The sequence below is a fragment of the Danio rerio genome, chromosome 10 (assembly GCF_052040795.2).
Source record: "Danio rerio strain M-AB ecotype USA chromosome 10, GRCz13ab, whole genome shotgun sequence".
Taxonomy (NCBI): Eukaryota; Metazoa; Chordata; class Actinopteri; order Cypriniformes; family Danionidae; genus Danio; species Danio rerio.
The window spans coordinates 29502013-29514583 of NC_141030.1; the positions used below are offsets into that span (position 1 = coordinate 29502013).

The 12571-nt window shown below is 35.4% G+C and overlaps 1 protein-coding gene across 8 annotated transcripts in view; it reads right to left on the reverse strand.

Moving 5' to 3' along the window:
• Nucleotides 1-3998: 3998 nt before the first annotated feature.
• trpc4a (transient receptor potential cation channel, subfamily C, member 4a) overlaps nt 3999-12571 on the reverse strand; it is a 30910-nt gene continuing 22337 nt past the window's right edge. For 2 of the 8 annotated variants that reach the window (XR_015500217.1, XR_015500218.1), the window contains exons 4-11: nt 12081-12453; nt 11848-11987; nt 9230-9552; nt 8245-9142; nt 6915-7588; nt 6638-6679; nt 6342-6431; nt 3999-5537 (exon numbers count right to left, since the gene is read on the reverse strand). Coding sequence is in view for 4 of the 8 variants with exons in the window: in XM_087268777.1 (XP_087124903.1) it covers nt 4989-5537; nt 6342-6431; nt 6638-6762; nt 6827-7109; nt 8947-9142; nt 9230-9552; nt 11848-11987; nt 12081-12453 (2079 nt within the window). In the remaining 4 variants the exon portion in view is untranslated. 8 annotated transcript variants of the gene reach the window in all.

Sequence of the window (12571 nt, forward strand, 5' to 3'; positions counted from 1 at the left end):
AATACGAAATAACAAAAAAAAAAAAAGTTTTTTGGACAAAAATTGGAGTGTCTCATCATTTGGCTGTAATTGACCACATTTTTGGTCTATTTAAAGCAGGGGTCATCAAACTTGTTCCTGGAGGGCCGGTGTCCTGCAGATTTTAGCTCCAACCCTAATCAAACACACCTGAACCAGGAAATTAAGGTCTTACTAGGTATACTTGAAACACCCAGGCAAGTGTGTTGAGGCAAGTTGGAGCTAAACACTGCAGGGACACCGGCCCTCCAGGACCAGGATTGGTGACCCCTGATTTAAAGTTATGAAGCACTAAATTTGTCAGAAATTTGTTAAATGAACACCACCTACTGCCATATCAATCAACTTTTTAAAGACACTAAAATATTCACCACTAATGCACAAACTAACAGTGTGTCTGGAATGCAAAAGTGTTTTCAGTATTTTGCTATTCCTCTGCCGAAGTGTTGAAAATCCCTGTGAGGTCTGCTTCACAGTTCTGGATTTTAGCATTCACAAAGCAGAGCATGTCAGCGCATTGCCCCTTGCTACAGTGCAAATGACTCGCTGCTTTTTAAAACTTCATTCAAGTGCTCTCGGGCTGCACACTGGACTCTCTAGGGTGCTAATTCAAATAAATTATACATGGGCCTTTGTACCCTGGTGAAGGGCAGAGAATGTGAAACGAATTAGATGGAGAAATCTGCCCACAGTTTGACAATCCCCATCACATCTAACTGAGGCTGAGCTTATTTAAAAGCAGATCCTCGATTTTTATCAGCATAGTAGAAAACATGTGCGCTGTTTTAAATATGTCATACTGTGGGTCAAGGTACAACAGGATAGTGTAAATAATACAGTAAACCTATAAACTGTAAACTATAACTGCAATGGAATGTTTGATTTTTTTCCCGCATGAAATCATTCATTATACATAAAAATCGTAATATGCAATATATTTTCTTTATTTAGAAAGAATACTAGCAATAGAGAATCAGAAAGACGAAGGCATGATTAGTGCCCTGTCTTTGCCAGAAAATCCAAAGGAGGCCTATTGCCAATGTACACATGTTTTCTGTTAAACAGGTCACTAGAGACAATTTATGTGCATAAACAATAGGGGTGTTATGAGAAAGTTTTATATTGTAATTGTATGTTTAAAGAAAAGTGTAACCCAGTTCGACTCACCATATTTGGCTCACCAAATATGTGTTTACATATGTATATATGGTTATTTTATTTATTTATTTTTGTTGCTGAAACCACTTGAGACCTGTTGGAAATATTCTTCCATGCAAGAATTGATGCAAAAAATCCCATGCATACAAATATTAGTAAGTGAAAAAATAGAAACCACAGTCTTTTTTTCTTGCAGTCTCAGCCTCCAAACTGCATGAATAGACCCTCATGTTAATTGAGTGCAATTTAAACGTAACCTGTAGCTTAATTGACATGCCAGTGTCTCTCTCTCTCTCACACACACACACACACATACACACAATTTTGTACTTGACAGATTTAACTCACAAATGTATTTGAATAGTTTTAATTGACCTTAAATGACCTTTTCAAACCAGTTTATGCCAATTTCTTGAGATGGGTACTGAACAAAAATGTACATTTCACAATTTTTAATTCACATTCTTATAATCTGATTCAATATTTCTTAATTTTATAAGTTACAATGAATGTCAGTTATTTTCAAGTTTCAATTATCTGATACTATTATACTATTGTCAACTATTGTCTGAAATATTTTTTCTTAAAGTCAGGTATTAGAAAGTACAACATATATATATAAAAAAAAATAATAATAAAAAAAAAAAAATATATATATATATATATATATATATACACACACACACATATATATACATATATATACATATATATACATATATATATATATATATATATATATATATATATATACACACACACACATATATATATAAACATACATACATACATACATATATATATATATATATATATATATATATATATATATATATATATATATATATATGTATTTATGTATGTATATATGTATGTACACTCACTAGCCACTTTATTAGGTACACCTGTCCAATTGTTTGTTAACGCAAATTTCTAATCAGCCAATCACATAGCAGCAACATGGCTGCATACATTTAGTCATGTAGACATGGTCAAGATGATCTGCCGCAGTTCAAACAGAGCATCAGAATGAGGAAGAAAAGTGATTTAAGTGGCTGAACGTGGCATGGTTGTTGGTCCCAGATGGACTGGTCTGAGTATTTCAGAAACTGCTGATCTACTGGGATTTTCATGCACAACCATTTCGAGGGTTAAAGAGAATGGTCCAAAAAAGAGAAAATATCTAGTGAGTGGCAGTTCTGTGGGCACAAATGCTTTGTTGATGCCAGAGGTCAGAGGAGAATGGCCAGACTGGTTCGAGCTGATAAAAAGGCAACAGTAACTCAAATAACCATTCGTTACAACCAAGGTATGCAGAAGAGCATCTCTGAACACACAACATGACAAACCTTGAGGCAGATGGGCTACAGCAGCAGAAGACCACACCGGGTGCCACTCCTGTCAGCTAAGTACAGGAAACTGAGGCTACAATTTGCACAAGCTCACCATAATTGGACAATAGAAGATTGGAAAAACGTTTCCTGGTCTGATGAGTTTCGATTTCTGCTGCGACATTCAGATGGTAGGGTCAGAATTTGGCGTCAACAACATGAAAGCATGGATCCATTCTGTCTTGTATCATCGGTTCAGGCTGATGGTGGTGGTGTAATGGTGTGGGGAATATTTTCTTGGCACACTTTGGGTCCATCACTATCAATTAAGCATTGTTTCAAGGTTACAGCCTACCAGAGTATTGTTGCTGACCATATTTATTCCTTTATGACCACAGTGTACCCATCTTCTGATGGCTACTTCCAACAGGATACGTGCCATGTCATAAAGCGGGAATCATCTCAGACTGGTTTCTTGAACATGATAATGAGTTCACTGTACTCCAATGGACTCCACAGTCACCAGATCTCAATCTAATAGAGCCTCTCTGGAATGCGGTAGAACAGGAGATTCACATCATGGATGTGCAGCTGACAAATCTGCAGCAACTGCGTGATGCTATCATGTCAATATGGACCAAAATCTTTGAGGAGACCTAGTACCTTGTTGAATCTATGTCACGATGGATTAAGGCAGTTCTGAAGGCAAAAGGGGGTCCAACCCAGTACTAGTAAGGTGTACCTAATAAAGTGGCATAAATATAAATAAAAAAAGTAGTTCAGATGCAAAAGGCTTTTCTTCATATTTTTTGTGCCTCACTTTGAAATGTATGTTCAAAGGTCAAGGGATCAAATCAAGGATCAAAATTGACTGCATAAAAGATTCAAATTTAAGACTGAAACTACGTTTAAATAGCACATAAGGTAAATGTTTCTTTATTTCAATTATAAAAATTGGTAACATTTTACAATAAGGATTATTAATGAACGAACAATAATTATGCAGCATTTATTCATCTTAATGTTTATTTCTGAATGCTTTTAAAAATATTAAAAATTATATAATGAAAGACTTTTCCGGTAATTCAACTGGTTAAACTTCGTCATGTTTTAACATTTAGGTTAAACAAAATTCAACTTGATGTTTTAAGTCAGTTAAAGTTACCCTGATTCAACAAAAAAATAAAACAAAACTAATAAGTAACAGTTTATTGAATATGTAATGTACTCAATTTAATCAAGGTGTAGCCTTGTCAATAATGTTAAGTGGAGTTTTAATAACACAGTACAGACTAATAAATTGTGATTACTATTGTGATGTGATGACTTATTATTTGTTCTTTTAAACGAGAAATCCAAGTATTTAACAGATTTCTAAACACTTGCAGTTATAGTCAGTGTTAACCGTGACTCATGGTCAAATTATGTATTCTGTCCTCTCTGATTACTGAAATAATCCTGGATGAGAACCAAAATCACAATAATAGTGAGTCATAGTACAGCATATATTTATTTATATTTGTGCATTTATGCAAGATCGGTAACACAAGGCAGTAACCTATCATGTAAACAACGAGGATAGATGGAATATGACGTTCAGATGCATAAAAGAATGTACCATTGTTGCAATACAGTGTTCTCCAAACCCTTGTAAATACAAATGAGAGGATGAAACATACATGATTACTGTAACACAATTTTACAGTGTGTTGATTTTATGATATGTAGTGTTTACTTTGGACTTTATCCACGTTTATAAAAAAGACACCCTTCAACCTGCTTCTTTTCTCACACAGTTGCCTCATGGGCAATGTAAAATGCGACTAAAAAGTTTAAAAAGTTGTAAATAATTGCATAGTAACCTTTATTAAAGATATTAGGTTGCATGACAGAAATGACATCTTTTTTATGTTGGACCTACCAACAAAATCTCGTGGCAATTCGTAACTTTTTGATTTAGTAGCTAATTCGTAATCATTAGTTCAATCTCATTCATACTTTTTAGCAGTGTTTGCTCATCCCACAATGAGAGATAGGGGTGGGGATTGTGGGCATACCTCTTTTTAAAAAATGGTACGTTTTAATCCGAATTCAATTGTATGAATTTGTACACATTAGCCACTTTTCTGACAATACGTAAAATAGTTACGTTTCCTTGTGAGAATGGGCTGGAACTACAGGTAAATCTAACGGAGTAAGGCAGAATGAAAGGTCGCAAAAAGTGGGCTAACGCTCCTCCATACTGTATATGAAAGAGGAGCAGAGCAGCGAAAAACTACAGGAGTGTCACACTTGACTGAGTGTAAATCACTGTGAATGACAACGCTGAACCCCGTATTCTCCTAAAAGAGACAATCATCCCTGAGACTCCCAAACAACAAAACTTGATTTTTGGATCATCACCCTGCACTTTACCTTCACCACAGTTGAACTCTGAGGTCAAGAGAACAAACTTCTTCTTCCTCTTCACTTTTAATACTGTTATAATCTGCTAGTTTCACCTTCATTTCCTTCATTCATTTCTTCCTCACACATATAACGCATGTACGTCAATTCCTCATCTTCCTCCACATCATTATTCACTCCATCCTTCTCAGTTTCTTTGTTTTGGTTCTTTTTTTTCTTGCAATCAAGGTTTTCTGCTTGTTTTCCATCGCCCTGTTCCTCGCTCTCAGATTCACCGGCTTCCTCTGATACGGAGTACATTTCCCCTGGGTTGTTTGGCCCTTTGCAGTTCAGTTGATGGCTAATGTTCTTGTTTGGGACAGAACTGTCCGCTAGGTTGCTACAGCCAGTGGGTTTCCAGGCTTTGGGTCCCCCTTCCTGGATCATGGTATTGGTGATGCTCTGTAGTCTCATTTTGCCCTTCAGGGTACTTCCAGTTGAAGTAGAATTACACTTCAGAGCGTTCTCGGGATACACAAGGCTTGAGTCTGCTGTATTTCCTTTTGAGGTCGACATGCCAGTTTTAGTGCCCTTCATCATTCCCATCACCTCGTACCGGAAACTGGAGATGTCCTGCTTAAGTTCCTTTAACAATATTCAGACATTGCACAATCAAAACACAGTTCTATTATATCACACCACACAGTCAAATAACCTAAAGAAGTTATTTTGAAAAATGTTGGAAACCGGTAACCATTGACCTCCATTTACATATATATATATATATATATATATATATATATATATATATATATATATATATATATATATATATATATATATATATACACAAAATAATTATAATAAATAAATGAAAATAATAACAAAATAAAACCTAATTTCACAAATAATGCTGGTCAGATGTCTACATTTGCGCATAATTTTTATTTTTTATACTATGAAAGTTTGCGGAAAAGTGAAAGAAAATGAATGAATGGATACTATGAAAGCCAATGGTTACCGGTTTCTAACATTCTTCAAAATATCTTTTTTCACAACAATCACTTTAAAGGCACACAATCTTATTTAAAACATTTAAATTGTAATGATTTGTAAATTGTAATGTAATGAAATAACTAATATATATTTTTAAATTAATAAATATACATTTCAGTTTATGAATAACTACTTATAATGTAATATAAATATTATGTTTCATTTATACATTTACTTGACAAGTATCTATGTAAAAACAGTGTTACAGTGTTATACTAAAACGATAAGAGAGGTTTATAAATTGAAATGGAGCTGAAATAAGCTAATATTATATATGTAAGATGAAAAAAAATTATATTTAAATATGAAAATTATGGTAATTATAATATCATTATGATAATGGTTGGTTGACTGTACATTGTACCACATTCAAACAAACCATGCACAATTTACCTTAAAGTTATCTTCTGTTAATCCCTCTTCTTTTTTGGCATCTCTGATTCTTGCTGCCACATACCGTTTAACCAGGTTTCTTAGTACCTCCTAAAAATTAGATTTGAGATCAATTTGATTATGAAGCTATAAAAAGCAGCCCATAGAGTCTTTAAGAGGTCTCAAAGCATATTGAGAGAATATTAATATCTAAATTCAGAAAACCTTTATTTACAGTATGAAATACAAAGATGTCATGCAAAGTGCACTTTGCAGACAGATTTAATGATCAGTTGCTTTGAAAGAAACTCCATTACCTGATACTGACGGTTTGTGCGGACATTTTCAGCAGCTCGTATCTGAACAAAAGAGAACAGCTGTATTGCTTTTTTCAAAACAGATTGCTTTATTATATGGTAGTGAAAACCAAAGGCATTATTTACTGTAGGTTTTATTTAGGTATTAGATTTTAAATATTGACTGCTGAAAACAGGTTTATGGACAACTATATATATAATATTCTGTGAAAAGAAAATTGGTTAACATATAATGAAATATGAATGAATACAACATAAGAAGAAAGTGGCCTCTTACCCCGAGTGATCCAAGCGTCTCTGTTCTTTTTCGTTGTTTAATTTTGAAGCAGTGGGTCTTTATCCATCTAATGAGGTACCACGCTGATTTTGGGCTTGGGACGACGTTGAAGGGAGGAGGTAAAGTGCCGCCCTCTTCAAAGTAGCTCATCCAAAGTTTTGTTCTAGCAAACTTCCACTCAATATCAGCATGGTCCTGTGGACAAACCAAGAGAAGAGCTGAATAGGCCAATTAAACCTCTAAACTGAAACATACTGAAGAATATTTAAACATCAATCAGTTTTGCAAATCAAAGGTCTATAAATCCAAATTAAAATATTTGTAATTGATAATTAAAATAAGAAAGAAAAGAAAGTAGTTGAAGTTTCCATGTTTTTTTTTTTTCATTTTATGTAATATATACTGTATGTAATGGATTTTTTTCTGATTTGTTTGAAATATTTGAATTTAATAAAATAAATAAAAAAAGCTTTTACATGATTTTGCAACCGCAGGAAATCTACACTGTAAGGAAAAGTCCGTAAATTAGCAGTTTTCCGTATTTTAAGTATAAAAACATACTTTTATTAACATTTTTAATTGTTTAAAGTGATATATTTTCTGGTTTTATGTTATATACCCCAGTACAAATACCTTGTAATAAAGTGCCAGTAAATCTTCTGTTATTTTACTGACTTATTTCTCTATATCAGTGTTTTTCAACCACATTCCTAAAGGACCACCAACACTGCATGTTTTGGATGTCTCCTTTGGCTGTCACACCCATTACAGGTCTTTTAGTCTCTGCTAATGAGCTGATGGTCTGAATCAGGTGTGCTTTGTTAAGGAGACATGGGCTGTGTCTGAAATCGCATACTTTTACAGTATACTATATAGTATGCTAAATCAGTATGTGAGAGTGAGTTGTATGTCCGAATTTATAGACATCAAAAAACAGCATGTGAGAAGTACCTGGATGACTTCCGGCGAGATTCTAAAGTGCGTATCGAATAGACGCTACACTTTCCCATGATGCACCACAAGAGAATTCATGAATAGGAGTGAAGCGACGCAACTGACGTGGGTAGGTCATATGATGATGGCAAAATGATGGATGTAGTGCGTTAAAAGAAATTAATTTTCAGGGACAGCCATTGTTTAAACTCCTATTTCTCCAACCAGGAGTACACAAACTTACATTATCCCATTTTTAATGGGATACATAATCCCATTTCGCTTTGGATAAAAGCGTCTGCTAAATGACTAAATGTAAATGCATTTTGTCGTCTGTTTCGCTCTATGGTTTCGATACATGTGGAGAGCATCACATCACCTTCCCGCTTTGACGTACATTACGTGACATCACCCGGATGGAAGAGCTTGGCTGGACTTTGTACAACGATTGAACAAAATGTAAGACCTTGCAAAAATGTGATTAATACTTTTTAACTCATAATTGGTTTATCAACTTTTAATACTTTAAGACCCTGCAGACACACTATAGAATGTACTTTTGTAACGGTCAAGTTGTAGGTTTAAAATCAAATGCAGTACCTACTGAGTAGTAGGCGATTTCGAACACAGCCATGGAAAATGTGCAGTGCTGATGGTTCTCCAGGAACATGGTTGAGAAACACTGCTCTATATAATATTTCTTATACATTATAATATTTTACAAACTACTAAAATGTCAATAAAAGTCACTTTGTTAAACTGTTGAACTTTGTTAAAGTTGAATTTTCAACATGAAAAATCGATAGAGCAGAGATCAACACCCCATAATGCAATTCACAACTGTAAATAAATGTAAAGCACTTGTGAATCACAAAATACAGAAATGGTTAATTAACAGTGCACTTTTTAGGATGATTACTAAAAGATGTGATACGTAAAAAGTCAAAATTAAATTAACACCATAGACATCCTACCAGTGTGGGGCACTGAAAGTTCCTAAAAAGGTCTTAAAAACTGTAAATGTATACACTTTGATGTAAAAAAAAAATGTAAATGCTCCTAAAAGCAGTATAAATAGTGAATAATGTATAGCACTTACAGCAATATGTTGGTAGGAATTATTCATCATGGCAATAAGCATATTAAGAAGCACCACCAAAGAGATAATGCTGTAGGTCCCAAACATCGTGGCTCCAACAAACTCAGTAAAGTCATGTTTGGCATCAACATTGGTCACATGCAGGGCAACAAGACCAAATATGGACCAGAACAATGACTGAAGTGTCTCAAACATACTGTAAAAACAAAAAACATAATATCTCTTTTTAAATCAAAGCAAGCAGATTAAATGTTAAATCTGTAGATCTGAAAATGTTCCTTACGTTGTAAATGCATTGTTTTGCTCTGAGCAGCGGATACCCTTGCATGTGACGTTGTTGCTAGTTTTGCCGTCGGATTCATAATAGAAATAAAGCTGATTGAGTCCGTTTGCAAAGGCGAGCAGCACCAAGCAGTAAATGAAGAGGAATTTGAGGATGTCCAGCAGCATTCGGCCCAGGGAAATCTGAAGAGGACCCAGGTGAGAGTTGGCAGTGAAGAGTGAAATCAGTCTTAGAGAGCTAAATATATTAGCAATGGCGAATAAGGCCTCGCCCACCAAGGCCGGATGCCACATGTCCCATTCGTCACGGCACTGGTTGTTATACTGTGGAAAGAGAAGTGTTAAGAATTACAGTATGTTTTATTGTAGAAAACCACTGATCATATTCTGTCTTTGCATCTTTTTAAGAATAACAACACAGTGACAAGTGGAATGGAGGCCAGTTAGGAGTCGTGTACTGTAAGTAGCATTAGCAACTAGAAACTGTGGTTTTAGTGTACTTCCACGCCAACCTCCCATGCTAGAAATGCCAGTTTAAATCCCACTATGTACATATACAGTGCATCCAGAAAGTATTCATAGCGCTTCACTTTTTCCACATTTTTTATGTTACAGCCTCCTTCCAAAATGGATTAAATTCATTTATTTCCTCAATATTCTACAAACAATACCCCATAATGAAAATGTGAAAAAAAATATTTTTTTGAATTGTTAGAAATTTATTTAAAAAACACATGTAAAGTAGTATTCACAGCCTTTGCGTAATACTTTGTTGATGCACCTTTGGCAGCAATTACAGCCTCAAGTCTTTTTGAATATGATACCATATTTGGGAATTTTTGCCCATTCCACTTTAGTACCTCTCAAGCTCTATCAGGTTGGATGGGAAGTGATGGTGTACAGCCGTTTTCAGATCTCTCCAGAGATGTTCAATTTGATTTAGATCTGGGATCTGTCTGGGCCACTCAAGGACATTAATATTTGGCGGTGTGCTTTGGGTCATATTCCTGCTGAAAAATGAACCATCAACCCAGTCTGAGGTCAAGAGCACTCTGAAGCAGATTTTCATTCAGGATGTCTCTGTACATTGCTGCATTCATCTTTCCCTCTATGCTCATTAGTCTTCCAGTTCTGCTGCTAAAAACATCCCCACAGCATGATGGTGATTTTCTCCAAACATAACGCCTTGCATTCACTCCAAAGAGTCAAATTTTAGTCTCATCATACCAGAGAATTTTGTTTTTTATGGTCTGAGAGTCCTTCAGGTGCCTTTTGGCACATTCCAGGCAGGGAGTGGCTTCCGTCTGGCCACTCTACCATACAGGCCTGAGTGGTGTATTGCTGCACATATGGTTGTCCTTCTGCAAGGTTCTCCTCTCTCCACAGAAGAACGCTGGAGCTCAGACAGAATGATCATCGGGTTATTGATCACCTCCCTGACAAAGGCCCTTCTCCCTGATCACTCAGCTTGGATGGCCGGCCAGCTCTAGGAAGAGTCCTGGTGGTCCCAAACATCTACTTACGGATGATGGAGGCCACTGTGCTCATTGGAACTTTCAGAGCAGAAATTTTTCTGTAACCTTCTCCAGCCTTGTGCTTTGAGACAATCCTGTCTCGGAGGTCTACAGAAGATTCCTTTGTCTTCATGCTTGGTTTGTGCTTTGACATGCACTGTCAACCCTTGGACCTTATACAGACAGGTGTATGCCTTTTCAAATCATGTCCAATCAACTGAATTTACCACAGATGAAATCCAATTAAGCTGCTGAAACATCTCAAGAATGATTAGTGGAAACAGAATGTACCTGAGCTCATTTAGAGCTTTACGGCAAAGGTGGTGAATACTTCTGTACATGTGCTTTTTTAGATTTTCTATTTTTAATAAATTTGCAACAATTTCAAAAAATCAATAGCATATGGTCAAACATATAGATTTTCCTTTTATGCCAAAAATAAGTATAGTATTAAGTAAAAAAATTCTACTGTAAATATATGAACACTTAACATTTGGTTAGTAATAACTGATTTTCTCAATATTTAGAATATTATTTTTTGAACCCTCAGATTCCAGATTTTCTTTTTTTTTTTTGTTAACCAAACATTGTACTATATTAAGAAGTCTATATCAATGAAAACATATTTAATGTTAAATTAAGGCTCAATAGAATCTGTTCATCATATGAAGTGAACATGTTTCTTCAGAAGACTTGGATTAAACTATTTGATTACTATGGCTTTATTTTTTTATTTTACATTATGTAGCATCAGAGCTGAGTGAAAATGCTTTAACTTAAGGCCAAAGACATCTCTTAGATTAGTTTAATTTGTATTTCAAAGATGGGAGAAGGTCTTGCATTTGAAAGTTGTATTTTTGAGCAAGTAATGCACCCTTGGTGCACAACATAGACTTAAAAATAAAACAGACATTTGAACAGCAGTGTATGATTTGCTTTGATTTGCTTTCTTCACAATAACACTGATACAGTTTCTGATCATAAAAAAAAAACAAATCCTCAAGTTTGTAAGTAATAAAATCCATTTTCATGTTTCATGTTAAGAATATGGCTAATTTTATGGAGAAAGACCAAAACAATTGTTGATTCAATTTTAACCCATTACCTTGCTGAGAGCAACAATTTTCAAAGAGATGGTGGCCAGATATAGAGAATTCATGACAAAGTCCATGAGGTTCCACCAGTCGTGAATGTAATCCTGAAAGCCACCATCCCACATTTGTTTGATTTCTGCCCATACAAATCCTGCAGAGCAAAGAGAGTCAGGAAAATTAATCGAAAACTAATCAAAACTCAAACAGTTCAAACATGACTTTTTCCACCACAAACACGGATTACCTAAAACCCAGGGTAGAATCATCCATTCAACAGTGGTGGGTGCTAGGTTCTGCCTTAAGTTCTCGTTTTTGCAGTCTGAGTTCTCGTCTTGGTCGAGGAGGTTGCGGTTTACATGTTGAGATGCCAAAAGCAGGAGGAAGAGGAAGGTCAGATATGATGCAGTGTGGCATATAAACTTTATGAAGGGTTTTCGGATGAACAAGCCATAGTGGCTCTTTGGGGCGATCAGATAGAAGAGTGAGAAGAAAGGGAAGAGAAGTCCGATGAAGATACAGGTCATGAACTTGCTGGCCCAATGGCGGCGTCTCCAGCCTGGAAACTCATCATACCAGCGAGACGCGAGCAGCTGCTGACAGTTTGGCTGTGCTACAAACTAACAACAGAAATTAACAAAAGAGATTAGATTGAAGTTGAATGAATTGACTGTTAATGTTAAATATACAAAGACAAAAAGCTGAGGTCAAAATTATTAGCCCTCCTGTGATTTGTTT